Source organism: Nipponia nippon, unplaced genomic scaffold, assembly GCF_047370975.1.
Source record: "Nipponia nippon isolate SJK-2023a ecotype South Korea unplaced genomic scaffold, ASM4737097v1 scaffold_2, whole genome shotgun sequence".
Taxonomy (NCBI): domain Eukaryota; kingdom Metazoa; phylum Chordata; class Aves; order Pelecaniformes; family Threskiornithidae; genus Nipponia; species Nipponia nippon.
The window spans coordinates 33525114-33549958 of NW_028262336.1; the positions used below are offsets into that span (position 1 = coordinate 33525114).

At 42.2% G+C, this 24845-nt stretch overlaps 1 protein-coding gene across 1 annotated transcript in view; it reads right to left on the reverse strand.

The window, feature by feature from the left end:
* Positions 1 to 14126: 14126 nt before the first annotated feature.
* The window catches only part of DSCAM (DS cell adhesion molecule), a 476303-nt gene continuing 465584 nt past the window's right edge, over positions 14127 to 24845 (reverse strand). The window contains exon 33 of the mRNA XM_087758597.1: positions 14127 to 15074. Coding sequence (XP_087614723.1) covers positions 14734 to 15074 — 341 coding nt within the window. The 3' untranslated portion in view covers positions 14127 to 14733. The remainder of the gene's footprint in view (positions 15075 to 24845) is intronic.

Below are 24845 nucleotides of genomic sequence, written 5' to 3' on the forward strand. Positions count from 1 at the left end.
ATTGCATTTTTTTTTTTTTTGCACCAGGAGCTGCCATTTAACTATTTTCCTTCTCCAAAGCTCATTTGCTTTGTGTTAGGTTTCCTCCAGTAGATTTTTTTGCTGACAAATTCACATTTTTGTCCTCTAATAGGACACTTAGGGAAGTCAATAAGATTTGGGAAACCACTTTGCCCTGGCTGTACTTAAGCCAGATCACAGTGATGTTAAATGATCTCCTTCTTCTAATAATTTATTGAAGCAGAATCTGGTTTGCTTTTAGCTGGCTCTTACAGAGAAAAATAGGCGTTCAGCTTCTGAGCTTCATCTTGCAGAGCTGATGAATTGCTCCCAGGCTGCTGTCCAGATGGCCCTCCAAACTGGACTGCCAGAGAAAATCCCCCACATCTTCCCTACCCTTTTCCTCCCCACACCCAGAGTACAATACCTCTGTGCCTTGTGCCAGCAGCCCTGATACAGGAGGTGATAAATCGAAAAGGCAATCATCTGTGTATCTTCCCATTATAAAAGAAAGGGAAGCCTTTCACCTACTGATGCACAGATTTAAGCCTTCTCTCCTCAGTGACGACAGACAGTAACGGATCTCAAGCCCCCATGTACTTACCAAACAGAGGACCTGTGCTATGCATTGCAACGTTTGGGATCATGATAGGACAAAAAACCCAAACACAAGCCAGAAAAATAACAGCGGTTTTCCACAGATAGGAAACAGAGGCTGTTTCAGGCCTGGGGAGCATGATGTGTCCATGACAAAGCCTCAAGAAAGTAGCAGTTTGTGTTCAGCTAACACTGGCCCTGTCGTAGTTGTGATGGGCTAAGGCTACTAAGTGAAGCAAGGTTTGCAGGGAAGGATACAATTATTTCTTAGTGTAGCTGGTATAAAAAAGGGAAGAAAGACAAGTTTGGGGTACATGAGCCCTGAAAAATGACCTGAAAAAGAACTCATCTGCCTTAAAGCATGCCTGTTTTTCCAGCGTTTGGTCTAACAAAAGTTATTCCCCATACACTTTACCTCAATTATGTTTATGTATAAAGTAATATATTACCTAATACCTGTATTTGAATTGAAGACACACTGGTTATATTACAAGCATACATTAATTTAAATGTGTGAGCATACACAGGTGCCTGTAACTTAAACAATGTGTGTTACACATGGAGATGCAAAACTATGTCTGTACCTGTAGACAGACACTCCCCCCGCAAAAAAAAAAAAAAAAAAAAGAGAGAGACCAGTTTTATTAGTAGTGCAAATCAATGTAGTGTCATCAGCTGGAAAAGGAGTGATATTCAATTTTAGTAGCTGGGGATGTGGCCTGTAGCATGAGTTCCCATTATATGGGACTCAGAGAAGGGAAGCAGGGATCTTTCTCTGCAGGAGCTGTTTGGTGAAAGAGCCTTCTTGCAGAAGTTGTAATCCTCTTTGGAGGTTAACTTTAGGACAGACAAGCTCTGAACAGTCCCCTAAAAGTGTAATGAAAATTAAAAAATGTTTCATAAAACATGAAAATTAGTATCAATTAGGATTAGTCTCATGGGATATTCTGCCATGATATATGATCAAATAACTTTAAAAGCTGTATCTAACACCCTCATTTTTATAGTCATACTACTCTTCTATTTGTCAGTCAGGAGCTGGTTTTTGCCATCTGACAGAGGCTGTCTGGGTTAACTGGGGTCAAATTCAGTGTTCAGAAGCACTTACAAGCAGCCACATGAACACTGCCCCAGTCTCAGAGGTAGCCAAGAAGAGAAAACAGAGGACTTCAGTAAACAGTTATTTGGATTCCACTTTGGCTTCAATTTGTCAGCTGTAGCATCACCAGCAAGAAAAGAGAAATGGAAATGTCACAAAAGATTGTAACCTTTAAAATGTATGTGCATTCTAAAAAAAAAGACCCCAAAGCCCAGCACAAAAACATGTACATGTGCCAGCCTGCAGCGGTGTTTTCAGCCTTCAGTGACTTCACCATCGCAGCCCGCAGTCCTGCTGCTCTGTAGTGGTGCCTGACCTTGGGAGCCTGCGTGTGCAGGGAGGCATCAGTCACTGCTCCTGGAGCGTCCCCAGAAGGGACCAGTGGATGCCACCAAGAGCAGGTTTGCACCACTGCCCTTGCCACCATCTCTGGAGCACAGTACACAGGAAAACCCGCCACAGCCCATCCCAAACCTGTCAGTTAACAACATGACCACACCATCAATTTTTAATGATAGAAGTGCACCATAAATACAGTTTTGTCTTTGCAACTGGAAAGCATTTTGGCTGCATATGTCAAAAAAATTTCTGTGTTTGTCTTTTGAATCTTCTTTTAAGGGGATTGATCAGCTGTTTGAAGAATTAAGGTTATCATAGAACAGTTTCGGTTGTAAGGGACCTTAAAGATCATCCAGTTCCAACCCCCCTGCCATGGGCAGGGACACCTTCCACTAGACCAGCTTGCTCAAAGCCCCATCCAGCCTGGCCTTTAACGCTTCCAGGGATGGGGCATCCACAGCTTCTCTGGGCAACCTGTTCCAGTGCCTCACCACCCTCATAGTGAAGAATTTCTTCCTTATATCTAACCTAAATCTACCCTCTTTCAGTTTAAAGCCATTACCCCTTGTCCTATCACTATGTGCCCTTGTAAAAAATCCCTCTCCAGCTTTCTTGTAAGCCCCCTTCAGGTACTGGAAGGCAGTCCTCAGCCTGTCCTCATAGGAGAGGTGCTCCATCTCTCTGATCATCTTCATGGTCCTCCTCTGGACTCACTCCAACAGGTCCATGTACTTCTTATGTTGGGGGCCCCAGGGCTGAACACAGTAGTCCAGGTGGGGCCTCACAAGAGCCAAATAAGAGGGGGAGAATTGCCTCCCTCGACCTGCTGGCCACGCTTCTTTTGATGCAGTCCTGGACACGGTTTGCTTTCTGGGCTGCAAGCGCACATTTCTGGGCCACGTTGAGCTTCTCGTCAACCAACACCCCCAAGTCCTTCTCCTCAGAGCTGCTCTCAATCCATTCTCTGCCCAGCCTGTATTTGGGCTTGGGATTGCCATGACCCATGTGCAGGAGCTTGCACTTGGCCTTGTTGGACTTCATGAAGTTCACATGGGCCCACTTCTCCAGCCTGTCAAGGATGGTATCCCTACCCTCCAGCATGTCAACTGCACCACACAGCCTGGTGTCATTGGCAAATTTGCTGAGGGTGCACTCAATCCCACTGTCCATGTCGCTGACAAAGATATTAAACAGTGCCAGTCCCAATACCGACCCCTGAGGAACACCACTCATCATTGATCTTCACCTGGACATTGAGCCGTTGACTGCAAGTCTTTGAGTGTGACTGTCCAGCCAGTTCCTTATCCACCGAGTGCTCCATCTGTTGAATCTCCAATTTAGAGACAAGGATGTCATGCGGGACAGTGTCAAATGCTTTGCACAAGTCCAGGTAGATGGCATATATATTATATATGTTTATATACTATGTATACTATTTTTATATACACACACACACACACATATATATGACATATATATTATATTATATATACATGTTATACCTGATATCTTCCGATATGGACAACATTCTTAGTTTGTGAAAATCCTGGGATGTTTTCTGTATATGTGGAAATGCTATTTTGAGAATGGATAGTGTTGGAATAAAGGTGTCTTGGAGTAAAAACCTAGTAACCTTCTGGACATATTCAGACACCATAAGAAATTACCTGCATAAGGAAAGTAATACCTGTAGAAATCATGTAGTAAATACTATAGTAGAAAAAGAGGGCTAAATAGCAAGCTTTTGCTAAAAGTATAGGAAATTTTTGAATTTTTTATAAATCAGTCAACTTTTCAAGTTTTTCTGAAGAGTAACATGCTTTGTTAGAATTATTGTCTTTTTTATTTTCTTTTTTTTTTTAAACAAATGTATATATATGTATTGATTCAGCAGATATTTTCAAGCACTCTTGAGAATGTTGAGATGTAATTGACATCCTTCATTGCTTTTAAAATTGACACTTCTTCAGACAGACTATATTTAGGTTTGGACCCAAGAGTACCCTGCTGGGTGAAAACATCAGCTATAAAAGTTATCTGAAAGTCATTAAAATACCATAGATGCTCTTTTCAAACAAGGTCATTGGTTAGCAAAACATCAGAAAGTTTCTGCACACTATAAAGCACATCAAAAATAACTAGGTTGCAAAGCCAGCCATCTGAAGTTGAGAAATGCCAGAATTAGATACCCCTGCAGTACTAATGGTACTTGCTCTTCCATGACGAAATGTGTTATGACACAGGTCTTGACTTCATAAGCCTATATTCCTCTCTTCCCAGGCCACTCCTATTTCTATGAATGGGAAATTACTCCTTGTTTTCTTTTGTACTATCTGTATTTTATTTAGAATTCACTGTTCAGAAGCTGAACTGAACATGAAATTATTCATTGGCTCCCTGGAGATTTGGACCAGTGTCCAAGTGCTCCACAAACATTTCTGAGTTTCTCTGCATGAGGTCATGGTGAGATGAAGTAGCAATTGCCCGCATCCTTTAGCACAGGAAACTAAGGTACAGGGAGATGGAGGACAAACTTTCACCTGATTTTTGGGACCCCACGTTATGTCCATATTTGGAAAATAATTATAGCATTATATATATGCAAGCTGAGGTGAAACTTGGTAGGTGGCTGGATAGTAGCACATGTTAAACCTAAAGCCAGAAGTTTACCCATGATCCCCAGCAAGGTGTGCAACTGAAGAACCAGGGAGAAGGATTTCTTTTTCAAATGTGGAAGTATTTGTCTCCTTCCCAAAGGTCAGGAGAGAAAAACTTCAGTGTTTTGCTATCAACAAGGATGAAAGCAGGTCTTTACAATGGAGCCACTCCCAGTGCAATTCTGCTCCCATGGGAAATTCTGTTTTGAAATCACAGAGTAATTTTGTCCAGAGGAGAACTCAGGGATTATCCCTCCCCTGCTCAGAGCAGGGCCAGCATAACTCAGGTGACTCAGAGCTTGTCCGCTCGAATTTGGAGTACCTCCAAGCATAGAAACCCCACAACTTCACAGGGCAATCTGCCACCGAGCTTGGTTGAGCAGAATCAAGATCTGCGTGAAAAACAATGAAGGCTGAAGTCTTGTGTCTGCAGAATGACCTTGAAGAAAGCATCTGATCCCAGCAGTCTTCTCTTCCTCATAGGTATGATGAGGGGCATATAAAGCATTCAGGCTTCTGAGTTATTCAGTTACACTCCTGATATGTGCTGTAGAAGTGCCAATGAAAGACTATACCAGCAGCTTTCCCCCGATGAGATATACAGCTCCTGAGTCTTTAGTACTCGAAATGTTGCTGTACCCTATTCAGAGGGGAGAGTCCTATCTTCTCGGTGCAAATAAGATTAAATGAAAAGCTCAGAGATCTCTGACCTTAATATTCTGCCATCTTTGAGGCAATATCATGTCACTATCAGAGCCACAGTAATATTTGACACTGCCACTGTTACTAAATGCTGAAGGTTTCAATTTTGATTAAAACTGCAAAAGGTAGAAACTGTACTGTCAAGCATCATCTTGACACAGATATCAGCTATGCATAACTTTGTCTACATGGCAAGACCTGGTGAATTTAAAGTTGTAGTGAATTTTGCCAAGGTCTTAGCTCTTGGTGTCTGTCATTTTTCTTCTCCGAGTGGACCACTTTCTTTCTTTATTACATGCTTATCTGCCTGCTTCTCTTATCCTAAACCCCTACTAAAGTCTTTGGGACTTCAGTGACTGTAAAAATAGGAATGATTTTGTCCTGTCAGACCTGAGTGTGTATTTTACTGGGACTACGCAGAGTTTGGAGATGAGTTTCTGTTATCGAACAATGTAAGAAACAAGTCAATATATTGCTAGGTAAATGGGCGAGACTTGCTCTTTTCTCATGTGATCCAGGCTAATGTTCTTTATTGAGCTCTAAAGACTGCTTCAGAGCTCACGTGCTGGAAATTATTTCATTTGCATACTGTAACGTGCTATTTTCCTTCAGGAACTGTGCTTTTTGTTAGTGTCTTTAGAAGTTGCCCCAGGGGCTGGGATATACCCTGATTTCCATGGATCTTGAGCTCTCTGATAAGTTCAAACACGTCAGCACCAGCTGATTGCTCTGCTGGTTCAGCTGCCTGGTCAGCTGAGCAATCGCTAATTTGCATGGCAAAATTTCAAGCCTCCTTCAGGCCCAGCACACGCAGCTAAGGAAGTGCTGCATGGGAACCCTCACTGAAGCGCTAGGCAAGTTGTTTTTACCCTGGGCTCAGTATTGGCTAATTTCATCAAGCCTGCTGAGACCCAGTCCTTGTCCAGCCTTGTCCTGGCTGCTCCGTTTTTCAGACAATGCAGCACGGAGAAAACATGTCAATGTGATAATCATTGGATGAGGCCAAAACCACTTTCTGTTCTTCAGATAATGTGAGTGTTGGAAACGCTTTTGTTTGCCTCCCAGGGCAGAGAAGGGAAATGTGTAGCTTGCCAGGTGAATGGAAATTCTGAAAGTTGACTTTCTTTATTTTATAAGAAAAAAAAATCCAAATATTTCCTTTCTGTTTCCAGACTGTTGTGGCTGTAGACAGTGGCTTGGGCTGCTTCCAGGCAATCGAGGGAAGCTGCCAAGGTCACCCAAAAGGTGGGGATCTGCCCTGGTGTTGGGAAGAGACTCTTGAAGCTCCCACCTAGAACATGAATCCCCACAAACCTCTGCTATATCCTGAATCCAGGAGAAAGAGGCTACCAAGAGGTGGGTGCCATGGGTTGCCCAGGCCTGATTTAGTAGATGGTTTGTTGGCCTCAGAGCCTCAGGCTCAAGTAACTCTCATTTATCTAGGGCCAACTGATTGAACTGGCAGGAGACCAGGCTGTTTTTATGCTGGATGTTATTGAAAATGAGAGACTGTCATGAAAATTTTGGGTCCACTGAGTGGTCTTTCCAGTGAGAATCCTACTCGTCAGGCTATGATGAAACAAGTCTATTGAGAATGATTATAATTAGTAGCAGTAGTCTTTTGAACAAATATATTCTTCATGACATTGTCAGCTTTGTCATAAAGCTTTCTACATGTTCCTCAGGAGGCAAACACTGACCATCTCCATGTCTGCTCTGGGTGCCACCTATGGAAATGGATGCGGTTTTGCTGTGCTGTGTTAGGACGGAATGGGACAGCACTGAACACAGCTCCCAGGGACCTCCTGTGTACATGAGTGTCTGAAAAGTGGTTCACAGTTGTAAAGGGGGATCATGGGCTTGCTGTACTTTCAAGGTTGATGCAGAGCACTTTCTAGCACTCAGACTTCATCCAATTAATTTTCTTTTCTTCTAGTCCTAGTCAGTGTAAATGACACCCTTCACCTTGACCTGAGCATTTGCCCCTGAAAGTCTCTGACTTGTATTCTTGTGCTGAATGAATTAAGAAGATCAGCTTCTTACTGTAAGGAGTAAAGAATAAAATACAAAGTTATAAAAACAACCAGGAGACATTGTCTCCTGGATAGGACAATATTTGCTAGAGGGTGGGCCATAAACAGTTAAGATCTGCCTATGCACCCATGCACAGCTAAGACAAACACTTGAGAGTGATGTGACTGGAAGTGGCTGATTGCTGTGGTCTCATGGTGCTATAGCATCTATCCCTGCTCCCTTCCACAAAGTGCAATGCAGTGGTAGTGAAAGGGTTGTGATGATAGCCTTCATGTTGATCTTGACATTCTCTGTGCAGATGACGAAGAGCGTGTGTGCGTATGGGTATGCACGTGCATGTCTGCACACTGTAATCACAGATAAGCTACTCACGGCACAGGTGACAGCTGGCTCTGTAATGCCAGATTGACCAGAAATAACCTGCAGCCCCACCCATTCCTAGCGCACCAACTCCCTCTGTTTGGTTTGGCGAACCATGTCCAGCTATACTGTACTCCTGACCTAGGCCAGCGAAGAGCAGCCTAAATCACAAACTTGCCCTGCATGTTGCAAGCCACCCACAGGAGAAAATGCACAATCGGGTGGTCATGTCTACTCTTTTTCAGCTGCTAAATCCCTAGTCTTCCTCAAATGAAAGAAACTAGCTTCACTCCCTCTGTAGAGTTTTGTCTTGGCTCTCTTTGAAATGATGGGAAAACTATTTTTAACAGCACCTCATCAATTCTGTGTTGCCTGTTGCTTTGATTCATGGCTTCTCCACCTGAGGTGATTCTGCTTATAAATACTGTAAAGGATTCACCTTCAAGGATGACGATTTAATTAGAAGTGCAGAGCTATGGCCCAACATGTCTGAGACTAATGAATGAGCTTTTGTGGTTGGTGGAGAGCAGCTTGCCAAGGTACCCCTTCATTTCTGTACATGTAAGATGAAATGCAACTGAAGCTGTCGCCATTTTAAAAGGAAAATCTTATTAAAGTCCAGACAAGGATAGCAGAATAAAATAAATGGCTTTTGGTGCTTAATCTGTTTGTATGTAGGTTCAGGTGTGATTATGTAGTCTGCTATCAACTTTAATTAAGCTTTCCCCTTGCTCCTGACCTTGGGGCTTAAATATAATTTGTTCTATAGGAAAGACAGGTGGTACGAGCTCAGTGTTTTAAAGTTCAAATTGATTCAGGTTACATTTAATTTAAATTTCTTTATAGAAGCATCTAATTTTACTATTACTAATGTTGGAGCAATTACACAGAGGTGAAGAAGCTGGTACAGAGCAGAGCCTTACAGCCTTCTAATGCTTTTCTTCACGAACAAATGTATCCCTGCCTTGTGCTTTTGGTATAATGATGTTATTTAAATCCAACAGAGTCCCAATGAGCTCCCACTTTCCTGTGAGACCCTGGCTGCCCAGACAGACAGCAGGTGACGGTCAGATATCAGGCACTAGCACACTGGTGTGCAAAGGCAGGGATGGGCTCCAACAGATCTGGGAACAGAGGTGAGGTCCTTAATGCTACCAGCCTGTTTGTCCTCTCCAGTATAACAGGAGCTCTTTTCTTGGCATAGGAGCGATGTGAGCCCCCTGGGAGGGCTGGATGCTGCAGCCCTTCGTAAGGCAGGCATGCCGGGTGCCAGAGGCAGAACGGCTGTTTGATTTCAAGCCTCTGGACTGAGCCTTATCCATCGGAGCTGAGCTCTCCGTCCTTGAGGCTCTGAGATGTTTGGGAATGGTGTGCACTGGGACCTGCCTTGGACACAGGGGACCCCCTGGTCCCATTTTTCTGGCTTTACAGAAACAGGGTGGTGGCTACCCCAGGAAGGGGCACATCCCACAGGGGTGCAAGAGCTCAGCATGGGGCAGCAGTGGTGGCCGGGGCAGCAGTGGTGGCCAGGGCAGCATGGGAACAGCAGCATGAGAGGGGCTGGGAGATGCCAGAGATGCTGCCAGTGGAGATGAAAGGAAGATGTTCCCTAGGATCCCGAGGCAGCCGCATTGAGTTTCTGCAACCTTGAAAGCCTCTGAAAATCAAGGGCAAGACAGGAAGAAAGGATGTAGCCTGCGAGGGGATGGGAGGAGAGAGGATTTCCAAGCTCTCCGTGAACCTGGTGTGCTTTCTTTAGGGAAAAGCTGCAGGGTTGTCCATAGCCAGGCTCTAACTCGTGGAAGATCTATCACGATACATGTTTCAATGCATGCTTGGTATTTCCAAGCTCTCGGCTGCAATGTTCCCTTCCCTCCCCACACTACCCAAGGCCTCTATTGCATTACAAATAGCACTGAAACTACTATTTTCTCTATTAAACTGTTGAATCAGGTTAATCTTGTTATCCCACCAGGACTGGAACTATTAAAGAAAGCATACTGGAAAAAACTTTAGGTGCAAAGATGTAGTTTAACTTGAGCAATATTCCAAAATCATATTACTGTATGTTACAGTTTTGATGACAAGTTTCCTTAGTGACTGCATTTCTCAGGGTTTTTCACCTTGTTTTCCTGTTGTGTTGTGGATTTCTCTACTATCGCACGATTATGAGATGTCCTTTTATGAAACACCTATCTTACTTGCTTTCAATTAAATGAAAGAGTCCAAAGGTTTGAACTCAGGGTGGGGAGGGCAGAGGTGCTTCAAGCAGAGCCAGGAGGAAGTTGCTGTGGGATGGGGAGCTGGTGTACCAAATGCTCCCATGCTGAAGACCTGCTAGAAAGTTTACAGGGCCCTTGTCAACCCTGAGAATAGTTACAGGTCACTTTTGTGTCAATTCTAGCACCTTCCTGCTCTGAAATCCTGAAACAAAGGAGCATAACATTCATTGGGGAAAAAAGGAGGAGTAGTTCAGAAAGTATAAGAAAACCTCAGGGAAGTGCACTGTATGACCTCCCAGCAGTGTTAGCGGCCTGCGCTGGGCTGGTGAACTTCCTACAGAGGCATTTTCTTTCTGGGGAGGTGGTGAGGTCCCCCTTGGGAGGCTCAGGCAAGCCCAGGGAAAATTAATGGTGAAAAGCACTCTCTTTTCCCTGCTGGAATGCCTCATAGTTGACTGTGAGAGCCCATTAAGCAATTGCTGTGACCTAAAATAACCTAACTAACACTAAAACTATGAATGGGCTGTCCAAACTGTGTGCTTATTTTTCTTTTTACTTTTCCTTTCTTTTAAAAGACAGCTAGAGCTCCCTTCTCTGGGAGAGCTTTTCAGCCTACTCAGGAAAATGATGTGCTGGAGGAGTTTGCCTTTCCAGGTCCTCCCTTTATCCCACATCTTTGCTGTTCATGTCTTCAGAAAAAAAAAGACAACCCTCCCTGCCCCCTTCCCCCAAAAAACAAGCCCAACTAACCAAAAAAACCCTCTTCATATATACCTGGCTGTGCAGGTAAAGGATGTTGGGCATCAAAGTCTGAAGACATTTACCCCAAATTACTTAATGCAAGGAATCAGGTAGACACCTATTGCCATTCATGCACCTGCAAGCCAGGGATGGGTATCAACCCCCCAGCTGCTTGGGAAAGTGGGAAACCCAGTTGTACAAAGCTTCTCTGGACTCTCCGTTTGTCCCAAAAAGTAGTCCAGGGTTGCTTTTGTTTGTTTTTCAACTATGTTGTTTGGTGTAATAATACCTCACCTTGCTTGTAACTCCTAACTCTTCTTAGCTTTGGTAACACTGCTATGGAGCTCACCTGGTTAAAAAAATAATCGACCAAAAGAAAACTTTTAAACAGTCAAAATTTCTTTGGTTCTGAATAGGAAAAGCAAGCTCCAACCTAAAAACAAGGAGAGGGAAAAGCTGTACTGAGTTTAACGTAATTGTGTTAATCAGACAATTTAAGTGAAACAGTAATGGAATAAAGAAGGATAAAAGGGTTCTTTGAAAAGGCAGGAGTGAGGGAGTTGCTAACTCATTTGAGACAAAAGGGAGAGTTAATTACTATCTGTGAATCATTAAAGGGTTAGCTGAAGTTGGGGCATGGGGAAAAGTATAATGTGAAAAAGAATGAGTCTCTCTAAGAAGTTATGATTTTTAGTAGATAGAAGACAGAGAAGAACTTTAGTTCTTAAATTCATCTTTTGAAGTAAAGTCTCCTATCACCCTCAGGACTAAGACAAAGTCACAGTTCTGTTCAAGGTGTGCTTGCTTGATACCTAGATGTTCTGGTACTTTAGGGAATGTCTTTTGAGGTCGCATGCTGGTGCCAACAGGATTTTTCACTTACAGAAATATTTTCCAAGAGGGTGTTTGGTGCAATGGGGGAAGTATATCACATGTTGGGATGCAGACTTAGGGAATCCATGGATTTTGATGGTTCTGCTACAAGGAAGTGTTTAAAATCATGCTGGTAGGGACACATCAGCACATTTTCTCTTACCTTGGTTCTACAAACCTGCAGGGACTTGACTGCTCCCAGCTGTATTGATCTGAGAAAAGAGATTACTTTTGCCTCCAAACCCTGACTAGATGAGAGCAGGACAGGCATTTCCTTAAAGCTTCTGTTACATGTTTAACTAGCTCTACCACTCCAGTGCTGTTTGGAAAATTAAAAGCCAATAAAGCCCCCAAGCCAAGGGGACTGTACATGTTTATGGTTATGCATGCTGAAGACCTGGCTGGATCCAGGGAGTGGAGCCAGGCACCCTGTAGGTCTGAGCCTTCATGTGCTAAGCAAGGGCCCAGTTCCACTCTGATATTAACCAGCAGGAGACTTGCCATGAATTTCTTTGAATATGGGGCCCCCAAAGGCATCTTCACTTCATAAGGAGGATGAATATTACCAGGCATATTGAATACAGATGAGGAAGAAGTCTTGTTAAGTCAAGGACAGTTGGCACTTTCTACCAGGAGCTGAAAATGTGAATATTTCCTCCCTCCATTTCATGCTCATTCTTGTCTCTCACTGAAGGCGAGTTTTGGTGGAGAGCGCTGCCATGGGACCCGCCATCCCTGTGCTTGAGGGCAGCCAAGAGCCATGGGAAAAAGTGGATCAAGCCTCGATTTTGCCCAGAAGATTTTTGCTCTTTTTCAGAGGACAAGAAGGAAGCTTAAATGGAAGATGAAAGTGGCCTGAGACTCCAAAGTCCTGAATGCTACTGAGAAAATAAATTTTTATTTGTAAATGCAGTACTAATGCCCCACCCAGCTCAAGCTGAACACACTGCAAAGAGTCTTGTGGGAATCAAAAAGAACTGGATTGCCCCAAAATTAAATCTCCAATAAAAGTTTAGTTTTCTGTGGAGTTTTTCAATGGGAAATAGTAAAATGAATTTCTTCCTGCATGTTTAAATTAGGTTTGTATTAGCAAAATGTTTCTATGTGGGAAAAAAAAAAACCAAACTCAAAGCAAATGAATAATTTAAACTTTTTTCAAAACATTTTTTTCATTATACTTGGAAATACTTAACAAGTAATACTTAATTTTTGAATTTTTAAATTTTTTTACAGAGGCAAAATGTTGGGTTTTTTTTCTGTTTGTTTTCTGTTTTGGGTTTTTGGTTTTTAATGTGCTTTATCACCTCATTGGTCAAATAGGCAGATTAGATGGGAAATGTTTCCTTATCTGAGTGACATCTCAGCACTTCTCTGTAGGTCTGTAAGAAGTACATACCTCAAGGATGTCTTCATTTGGCTTCTTCAGAAGGGCTTTCCAGGACTTTAGCACTTGGGCTTGACAGAGCTAAGGATGGAAGTGCAACTTGATTCATTTCAAGACACTTAAGTACTTTGCTAACTTAGTGCCCTTACAACAACATAATTACATTAATAATAGTAATGAAACAATTGTACATAACTGCATTTTTCTATTTTATAACAACTTGAACTGAGCATGGTGCAGAAATGTCTGCATTAGCAGTGACCACACTGTCACCAGCCAGGGAAATTGCAGGAGTTCCTCAGCCTGCTCAAGCTTACCGAGTTTTATTGCTTTCAGACCCCAGTTAATATTTTCAACCAGTGCTGAACAGTGTGTATGTATTAGCACTAGTCTGGGATGCTCTGCACCACGTTCTCTTGGTCAGGGCACACAAAGGTAGCCAGAATACACACAAGGAGGCACTTAGCGAGGCAGCTCAAATGCTGTTGTGTTAAACCCACCAACTGTAGTATTCAATCATTTATGCTTTGCATAAAACAAGCAATATTACTTCTCATGTAATCAAAAGATGCAAGAAAGTAATATGAGCTGACAGCTCCCCTGTAAAAAGATTTTTTCCTCTAAGGAAAGCCATGTTGATCTTAGACCTGGAATAACTTTTTCCTCCCCTTTCTCTTATTATGGAAAAGCTGTTTTGTGGTTTGTTTTTTTTTTTTCCCCAGCCCTTACATAAGTGACTAATTTCTGTGAGTGCTGCTCCCAAATGGACTAAAGATCCATTCCTGGGGAGTAAGTAAAGTAACACCAACACATTTCTTCTGATCCAAAAAATATTGAAGCCGAACGAAAGCCTTCTGGTGGCAGATGGTGCGAATGCAGAGAGTCTCAGGTGAGTTTGATTCAGAGCACTTGGGACTTGCGCCGTTCTGGCTCTCTGCCCCATGGTAGCAAAAAAGCTGTGGGTAAGTGAACCCCAATTTTTTTCCAAAGGTGTGACCCCTGCTTTCCTTTTCTGCCCAAGGTACAAGAAGACATTGCTCAGAGTACGGTACTGACATGGCTATTACACTTAGGGAGAACCAAGTACAGTAGGAGGCAATGGAAGCAGACATCACAAATAAAGGCAGAAGACCCTTTTATTTCGCATAGACAAAATGCAAAGAGTGTCTCATTAAATTAATATTTAAAAAAAAACCAAATCAATCCCCTCACTCCACTGACATCACTCATCCTAATTAACAACAAAAAAAGAACAATCAAGGACCCATTTTCTAATTTAAAAAAAAAGTGCAAACATGACAAAAGACTTTGTTTTTCCAAATCAATGTTCCTGTTGAATTCACAAATAGGGTGATTTTTTTTTTGTGATTTTTTTCCCTTTTAAATCTTGTCTGATGGAACTTCCAGTTAAAATGTTTTAGTTAAGTCTTCATGCACTTCGTAGAAAATCAGTAAAAACACAAACGCTTGTGAAGATCAGAAAACTGGACTCTTTTTACCCAAAAATTCAGATGTCCAGTCAGATGAAGCTCACACTCAGACAGAAAAAAAGCAAGAGAGTCTTTGCACTGTCTGTCGTTCATATTATTATTTTTTTTGTCAAATATTTTGGCAATCTTCTTCTTTAATTATAAATATTGGAATTCAATAAAAAAAAGGTAGCTTTCATTGGATTTTTTTTTCAGTGTAAATATTTACAGTCACTGTCCAGCCATGCTCTTTTTGTTATACCAGGGTGTAAGATTTTGCGTAGGGATTGTTTCCTTTCAAGTGGCCCCGGGAGTCCAGCAGGGATTCTTGGGAGCTGCTCATTTTTGCTGCCTGTCCTAGCTCAGCTCCTTCTCGCTGAGGTAACGTTGCCACAGCACCAGGTTGCCATGACTGTACTTCTCTTGTGGAGGATGTCTCCATGGGTATCGGCTCCAGGACGGTGGGACGCTTCAAGGTTCGGCTTTTCTGCGGCTCCAAGCAGGCTTGCCCCAAACCCAGGTCTCTGCTCGTGCCCTGCACGCCACGGTTCAATAAAAAGTCCATCCTAAGGTAGGGTGGCAAATGCATGAGATCACCTGGGGAGGCAAAAGTGAAAAACAAGTCCTTACGCATGGTCATGCGCTGTGTTACGCTCACCTACTGGCTGGGGGACTTGGCCGCCAAAGCAGAGTATCTGTAATCAATCCAGCTGCAGTGTTTATAATTGATATATTGTTTGTTGGCCATTTATGACACTGTGATCTTACAGAATCAAGGGTAATGGCTCAACAAACTCCTTTTGGGCAGATCCCTAAGAATTTACTATTAATATTTGTTTTCGTAACAGAATGATATAGTGAGAAATGCGATGTGGTTTACATGCACTCACAGAATGAAGAAGATAAACTGAAAAGATCAGGAACTTTTTCTCAAAATCCTAAAAGAAAAGGTCTTGGTTTTCATTTGTCAAAACTTGGAAAATGTGGAGGCTCGGTATATTTCCATTTCCTATTTCCATTTTAAATGAAAACCTTCACAATTACAGTTAATGACCCCCAATCTAGAGTAGAATGACTGAATTATTTAAAATAGATGCATGAGTGTTAGGGCTATAGTTTTAAAGAGATTTCTGAATAAAGCAGAAAAGCATTCTTGTCCTAATATAACAACATTTACCTGCCATCCATCATCATTGTGTTTAAACCACTAATCATTTTCTACCACTATGGCCATCAATATGCTGCTGTTTTGTGGTAATAAAATGCAACCAGGGCTGGCACCCTAGCTCTTGCATCAACCTTCCTTTCTCTTCTGTATTGTCAAGGAAACCTCTTATTCATTATTTCCCCTGATTCCTGGGCATTTCTATGTGAGCCTGGTGATGTCAGCCTGCTCCGTCCAGAAGATTTGCCTTTGCAAAGCTACTGAGTTCAAACAGGTGCCATGGACCTGCTGTCTGGAATTAGGCAGGGGTGAGTGTTACCTTCCACATATCTGTACATGTATTAGACCTGCTACAGAAATCAGATTGGCTTATTTATTCTAGCCCTGCCTGTTAGGCATTCATAAAGTTGCCTCAAGGAAATGAGGGGCAATCAGGCACATAATGACATTCCCTTCTGAAAATATTTGATGGTGTAGCCTAATGTATATATGAAAAACCCCACTGTTACAGGGGCATTCAAGAGCAGTATTTCCCCTTCTTTACAGACGTCTGCAGTATGTAGTTTCCTTTTTACGGCTGATATCAAACCATGCTCTCATCTACAGGTAGGAGGCATCCTGAATGTTTAAAGAGAAGACTCTTGGCACTACTACACCTGTGTCTACGTGAGCTATTTATGGCAGTAGAAATTAAGGCTGATGTGCCAGTGGCATAAACAGTAGACCAAGAAAACACTTCTTTGTAATAAAACAATATATAACAATTTCATTTTTCCTAGCCAAGCTAAAAGCTGCCCAATGATCTAAAATAAAACAGTTCTTTTACTTTCTCATGTAAGTCAAGGCACTGATAATCTTACCTAAAAGACTAACAGCATCTGCTCTATCCATAATTTTAGGTCACACAGACAGAGAATTGCTGAGAAGTTACATTTGGACAGAATCACAGTTTATTCCTATAGAAATCCCTCAGGCACTGTCTGACACCATATGTTTTATTCTAGCTGCGTCTCCAACAGAGATGCATAGTACATGGTATTTAACCCCCATAGAGTAAGAAAGATGTGCGTATCTCAAGATTAGGCTGACATTTGCACCACGGCAACATTTATGTAAGGTTGGAGAGAGGGGGGAGGTTTGTGATTATAATCATACTGATTGCCACTTGAAAAATGAATTGTGGTAACATTAATTGGTTTTAGTAATTTACCTTATCTTCCTGCAGTACCTCTCATGCCAAACACATTCAGCATATGAGACCTCTTTCAGCTGAGACAGCAATGTACCTGCCGCTGGCGTAAAGTACATTGGGATACGGACACACGAACTGGCAGGCACAGGCAGGCGCCGACTCACTCCACTTAACTACAGGCATCGAACTGAGCTGCCTGCAGGTACATCTGTGCTGCCCAACAGCTACGCTGCTCCCTTTGCACCCAGACCCCAATACCCTGGCCGCCCACGCTGCACCCCAGTTATTTTGCTTCTGGGTTTCCTTTTGGACTGAGTCCTTCCAAAACTCAGTTGTGGAAGAGGTTTGCTCCAAAGACCGTTCCCCGTGGGCTGCAGGGAGTAGACAGCCTGGATGGGAAACACTTGTATCACTTGCTCCCTGTGGCTGTATCTTTTGCAGCACTGCAAAAGGAGCCTTGTCACTACCCACTTCTCTCCAGTCGGGGACAGAGACAAGAGTGTAGGAGCGAGCAGTGCTGCCCCCATGTACCTGTCTCTGCCTGCTAACGAAGGTGGTGAGGGCCTTCATTTGGCTGCCTCAGGCGTGGGTTATCGCCATCAGGGCCCCAGCGAAGGCAGGCAGCGAAGCACACCTCTGAGATGGCAAAAGTAAGTGTGAAAACTTTGTGACTAACTATAATACCAAAGTAATACCTTCCCTCTTGTCAGGGATATTTAGAGACTGCTGGGGTCAGAAAGCAGGGTTTCTCTTGCACTCCCACCGTTGTCCCCCATGCGAAACAGGGGTCCCTCAGCCCTGGCAGAAAAGGACCAATTTTCCGTGTCGAACGCCCATCCCTATTTCCCGCAACAATGGGCCTTTTCCCGAAGACGTCTGTTGCCCTAACACCAGCTGTGATGCCAGGCGGCACAATGCCCGCTGCTGTATTAAGACCAGCCAGGTCATTTCACGTGCATTCCCTCTTACTACTTCATTTTCTGTTTTACAGTTGGCTTTCCAGGAAGCAGCTGGTGCAGAGCAGAAGCCAGACCATGGCTCATTGGCAGTCCCCCGAGGTCGCCTCAGAGAGCTGCTTCTGTATCTTAACATATCACTACTTCTTGAGAGCAATGGATATGCACGGACTATAAAAAAGACAAGTGTTGAGTCTTACAGAGATGAAGGTTGGTTTTCAAGCTGCTGTCTAGACATTTCTCACATGTATTTAAGAGCTTCAGGCTATGTAAAAAAGACCTTTTTTTCCTCCCTAAATCTACATAAGAAAGCACAGTCAATAATCTGTGTAAACAATATGCAGTCATTTTACTGTAATTTTCTAAATGTCTGGGGGCGAAGTTCCAACAGGATTGCAGTAATGAGAAACCAGAGAGTGTAACTTGTTCTCCGAAGCTGAATACACAACACGCAATCTCTGACATAGCTTATGCAAAGCACTCATTATTTGATATGATGTACACATTTTCCCATCATAAAAAGTGCTGGTGCTCCTTCTTATCTGCAAGAAGAATCTTTCCCTGAAACTGCTTATAAAACAAAGCAGATTATTAAAATAATTGGAAAAGAAAAGTTTTGAGAATGGAACTTTTTCATCTTTGCTAGGATTGAAATGGTCTCATGGGATGAAAAAAGTCTTTGATTTATAAAAAACTAGTCTGTTTCTGACTTAAAAACATAGCCTTTGAAATGTAACCACAGGGGTTCACTTTTGCCATTCCTACATCAATTTTGAAGGTGTTTTTGAGAAAATTAAAAGCCTCTTGCCATATCTATAGAGTTACGTGGAAAGACTTTGGTTCTCATCCTTCTGGACACAACAGTGTAGACTTTTTTTTGTTTCTTGCTATTCAGCTAAATGATGATTTTTTTCAGGCAAAGCATTATGAAGTTTCAGGATGGTTCATTGCCTTTGATACTCTAATTACCTCTTTTCAGCAGTGTGTGTGCCTTATTAGTAACGAAAGCAAACCTTTCAAGTGCATGAGCACTGCAAATGAGCATGTTTAATAATTCATGCCTTTTGGCTTAATTAGTACAAAAGACATTCTTAAACTATAGTTTTCCAATGTGTTTTTTAAAAAGGGAAATTTGCTTTATTTAGAAACACTGAGTTTGTACACAAATAAAAAATATTCAGTCAAATCTGAATGTGGCAATTTAAGGCAGAGCTACCTCAGTCTTTTTTTTTCTTGAGTGGCTAACCCTCTAATGAATTATTTAGTATAGTACATTTAAGAAAATGGTAGCTTCAATAAATATTTGTCAACAAATGCTAAAAGTCACTTCCTGTGATATTTACCATAAACAACACATTCTACCAAAAAGGGAGTATTTTCTGAGTTAATGTAGCACTGGACAAAAAAAAATATTTACCTTTATTTCAGTACAGTTAAGATGATCTAAAAAGTTTTGCAAAAACTTTGAGTATGGGAAGGTTTGGGATGAATTTGACAAGCTACATGGAGGAAAAAATACCACTGCTCAAATTTTCTGTGATTTTATTCAAGATAGCTGTGTTCTTTGCAGAACTCAACCAAGCTGAGCTGCACCCCTTTCTCCCTAAAGATTTACCTCATACTTCTTTCAAATGCCAGAGAGCTTACATGTGTTTTTGCTTTCACTTGCTGCAGAAGATCTAAGGATTTGTGCTATATTCATAGAATCACAGAAACACATAGGTTGGAAAAGACCTTTAAGATCATCCAGTCCAACCATTAACCTAACACTGCCAAGTCCACCACTAAACCGTGTCCCTAAGTGCCACGTCTACCCGTCTTTTAAATTCCTCCAGGGATGGGGACTCAACCACTTCCCTGGGCAGCCTGTTCCAGTGCCTGACAACTCTTTCAGTGAAGAAATTTTCAATACAAAGATCATCACAGACTGCAAAAGCGGTGCTCTTTCTTACCAAGTTTTCACATGATAACTATATGCATTTTCTCATGATCATAACTTCTACTAAAGCAAAAGCAATTTGACTTCAAAACGGTCCAACACAGATACCCTCAGTGATGATGACTGCCTGATGATTTTCAAGTTTTGATTGCCATGTGAAGGAAATTCCATGCTATTCGAAAGATTATTTTAGAGAAGTTTATAAAGTAGGATTGGTGACTATGACAGGATATTTTATTTAACAAAGGTAAGAATAAGTCTGGGTGAACAGGGCATTCACACAGCTTGCTCGAATAGGTGAGTGGGTAAAAAAAGCTCTTAAAGATCTCCCTGGCATGATCTCATGGGATCAGACATCATGCCAGAATTGAATCACTACAGCTCTGCTAACATGGGTAAGCTGCCTTGCTGACATAGTTACGTTGGTCTGGGACCCGAATATACAACTCTTCATGACATTGTGCAGTGCTGGGGGGTGTGCAGGCGGTGGCAAACACGGACTGCCATTGTGTTGGGCATCTCTTGGCTTGTCCTGAGTTTGGAAGGGGAAGCACTGATGGGATATTGTGTTTTCCTTTGAAAGGAAGCAAGGGAGACAGAGCCACGGACAGCTAGCTTTAAGTTCAGGTTTATGATGATTAAAAAGTTTAGTGGGGTTTTCCAGCTCACTAGCACAGTAAATAAACCAATGAAGCCTTTGCTGATACTCACAGGCTGATTTTCAGAAAAAGGACTGCCTATAGGAAAAGTTTATATTAGAAACAAGGAAAGGGTGGAGGGTTTGCAAGGCCAAGGTGAGAGGTTTGATGAAAAAAAGAGCACAAGTGATGTTCAGAAGTCTTTGTCACTTCAAAAACTGACACACCATTAAAAGCTAGCAGGCAATGCTTTCTTAGACAGCTGCAGCTTGAGCTGAAGCCAGACTGATAGCAGCAATAACATTTCTTACCATTGCTGCTGTCAGTGTTTGAGACTGGCTGGTGCTCCCTCACTGTCCATCTTCTGTCTGTGTATCCTAGGCTGAACCTGCAGAACAGTCTGCACTGCGTTGCAATCATTCCCACACCAACAGGCTAAGAGTCAGACCCGCAAGGCTCACAGCACACTGCAACATCAGATACAAATACGCTTAATGAGCAATAAAGCCAACTCTGGGGGTACCTTGATCCCGTGTCCTGCTCAGCCAAGCAGAAGGGTAAAAAGCCTCAGTCCTGCACCTCCTTGCTTGGCTGATACAGGTCTCAGCCTGGTCGTGCCTCAGTGAAGAGCTCAGCAGTGGCTCTGCCCTCCTGCCTTGTTAGCTGGGAAAAGCAACAGGCTGCAAAGGGAAGCAAAGGGATCCTTTCCAGATGCAGAGTCATTCCTGTCTTGAAGTGGAGAGGTGGACGGGTGCAGGGAGCAGCATCCAGCTGAACTTCGTGGTGCCTCCCTTGATGCAGCAGCCAGTCAAAGGGTCGGGTAGATGTTGGAAACTTGGAGGATAATGAAATTAAGAGAACCAAAGCAGCAGGCAAGCTTTAACTTATGCCTGTGTTTATTTTGTTGCCTTTTTTTCCCAGGATCTGTTCAGTGTGGAACTGCCTTCCCAATGCCCTTTGTTTAATAATCATTATTTTCTTGTAAATGTTGCAGCAAAATGCCACAACTGAACAATAAAGAATTTCTGAGGGCTGCTTTGAATAAGAGGGCTGCACTCTTTAGAGCCAGTATTGATCAGTAATGGAAATGGAGGTGAAATTTCCCCATGCAAATTACTGACTGCTTGACTGAATGGGAACCTCAGGTCGCTCTCAGTCAACAGGAGCACACCATCAGCAAGTTCAGGGGCTCACAGACTCCTTCTGAGCCCACTTTTTCAATACAAAAGTTGGATTTCATAATTCTGCAGCCTTCTAAGGTGATCGAGAATAAAAGGCAAAAGGTTCAAGTACTCCCTTAAACTACAGGCTTAGTGAGCAGCCAACAGGCAGAAGGGGAGAGGAAGGATGGAGATGGCAGGGCACTGCTTTCTCGTTAGCGAAGAAGCTGCTGTGAGGGCAGGAAGGCGCTCTTCCCTTCTTCAGAGTATCTTCAACCTCTGCTCAGCTGCCCAAGAAAAATTATTGAAGTGCTCAGTGTTTGGGGGACACTTTTAAACTGGCTACATGCATAACATTAAACATGGCCAATAAGGTGTCTGGATGCATTTCAGCTGCTAACCTGCAGCTGCCTGTCAGGTCCCCTTTGCCGTACGGGCACTTGCCACAGCTCTGTCCTTCGTGGCTTTGTGACTCGCACCATTACATCTTTTGGGCTTCTCGCAGTGTTTCGGCAGATGACATAAAATCACGTTTTTATGCTGTTCAAGTTTGTGATCACACAGATAGGTAATAGCCAAAACACCTTAGAAAAATATGCCAAGTTCCCCATTTCTAGATGGCAAAATCAGAATTCCCTATCACCCCTGCAAGGCTGTAATTTAAATTGGCAAGTTTCATTTTTCTTTCTCCATGATAGCTGCACCCTCACAGATAATTTGAAGATCTATAACACTTAGTTAAATGTTGCACGTTGCAGTCTGCTAAAACTGGCATTTTCATAAAAGCATTAAAAATACCAGCTATGTTTCACACAACAAAATAAAAACAACAGTTGCTGTTGACTACAATCATTGGAGTTATCTCTTAAGAAACACCAGGGTATCAGTAAAACTGTAGTTCAGGAGCCAAATTTGCTACTGGTATAAATCAGAGTAGCTATACTGATTTCAGCAAGACTATAAATTGATTTATACTTACTGGAGATTAAAGTGACTGAAAATGAGAATTTCAACTAATGTGGATCATTTTTTTTTTTAAAGTTGATGATTAATTTTGTTATTTATATTTAAGCCTTCTAATTCCAAGAAAAAGTCTTTAATCAATGTGTCTTAAAGCAAAAGCATGACTGTCATAGTTTAACTGAGATCATACGTCTGTAATACATTAACGTAACAGACTGTGCATCTCTCTAACTGAATGCCAGGAGACTTGATTATCGCGTTCTTGTCTACTCCTGAAAGGTCTAATGAAACAGGAATTAAAGCACATTTTTAGTTTGTATTTCTCTAAGCAGAACTTTTCTCTTTCATACAGTGCTGCACTTTTAGAAGACCTGTTAGATGCTTTGTACCTTTCAGAAGTAACTTTAAGGAGAACTGACATATTTTTAAGGGCCTCTCCGCTGGTGAGCTGGTGGAGTAAGGAAGGAAAAACTGATTAACTCCAGGGGTCAGATAGATCTAGACCCTATGGAGATGCCATGTGGATGTTCAGCCTCACAGGGCCAGTGCACCTGCAGAACTGAGGCCTTCCTGTTTCAATTTAATGCAATGTCTGTTATAAAAACTTGTAAAAGGGACCTCACCATGTAAATCGATATGCACGCCAAAACTAAAGTCAGAAAAATTGTCAATAAATAATGAAGTGGTGATAGAAAAGTAAAGTATGGGAGCTCTCCATTCCCATCTTCACCTTGTCACGCAAGCTGCTTCATACATTTTTAAGGATGCTCTGAGACAGCGCTCTCGTGCCCGCTGGCTGACCTAGGAAAGCCGTGCTGAAGCCCTCGCTCAGGTGCCTCTAGTTAGCAACGCTGGAGTTTTAAGACTCATTTGCTGATCCTGGGTGCAGTGAACGGAAACTTTTCAATTATACATCACTTCAGTTGAGGGTTAAATCAATCGTAACTCCATGGAAACTGGCATTCTTCATGGGTTTATTCCTGAGATATCTTGAGAGCCCAGATTCCACACAGAAGCTGGAGAGGTGAGGAGTTCCAATTGCACTTATGATTCACGGAAATCAGTGGGAGCCACTCTGTTGACCTCAACAGGCTCTGCACCATGCCCATGAATTCACAGCTAAACCTGACCATGCCAAGGTGATGGGTAAGCGTAATGCTCTACTAATCGTTACGGGGAGGTCAGGCTACAACAAGGAAACCAATATCAGCACTGCCCTGCTGCTCTGCTGAAGCATATATTCATGGATGAATTACTGTAACTCAGTCTCCACATGTCCATCAGTTTGAATCACCTGAATGATGCTGACAAGGTGCATCATCGCATTTTTGTTAATTAATCCACTGGGACCAGAAGTCCAGCTCTCACATTTAAATTAAGGATGCTGATATGAAAATGTGAACCACACTGAAATGCATCCACATGTACCTACAGCTATGCTTTAAAGGTCAGCATATAAAGAAGCCCTTACATGGATGGCAAAGACTATCACTACAGTCAGATTAAGAATGTACTGTTAAAACAAAAGTGTGTTTCTCTAGAGATATCAGTTTCTACTTTACTCTCAAAAAATAGCACAAGAATGGTCTTTCTTGCAGGTAAGATTTGGTTTACATTATCACATGCCTATAGATCTCCTATAGATCTCAGATTACATTAAGGTCCTGTGGCACAGGGGAAATGAGCAGAGCCTGCTGTGTGTGAAGTCAATTAAAGCAGTAACAACTGTAAATGACGGCAAGGACCTTAAAGTGAGGCTAGATCAGTTCTTGTCTGTATGGAAACAACGGCTTCTGGTTACCTTGGGCTGACTGAAAGGCCATGCAAAAATCACACACTATGTCTCAACACTATCAAGTGAAATGCTTTGACATTTTCAAAATTAAAATAGCATGAGCAGGCCATTTCTACTTTTTGTAGAAGTGAGGTTTAAGATACGGACTCTTAACAGAATGGCTCTGAAAATCTATTATTTTAATTGAAGTGGACACCACATCTTTGGTTTGATTTGGAACATTTCCTGGTCATTTTAGAAATTTACCGTTGCAGTTATGAGTGTAAGAACATGATAGTAGCTGAAAATTTACTGATGAATGTAATCCTTGCTTTAGGCATAAAACTCTTCACTAAGTACAGTTGAATCCTATGCTTCCAAACCTACAGAAAACATGGGTAGTCTATTTTAATAGTTGCAGCTGATGAAAAAAAAAAAAAAAAGACCACGAAACAAATAATCAGCTTTAGAAAAATGAAAGTAAATTCAAATTTAAAAAAAATCTCACTTTTACTAAGAAATATTGCATTGGTAATAAAAAGATAGGAAATGAGCATGCTTGAAAGGCGGTTTCTCTTAAC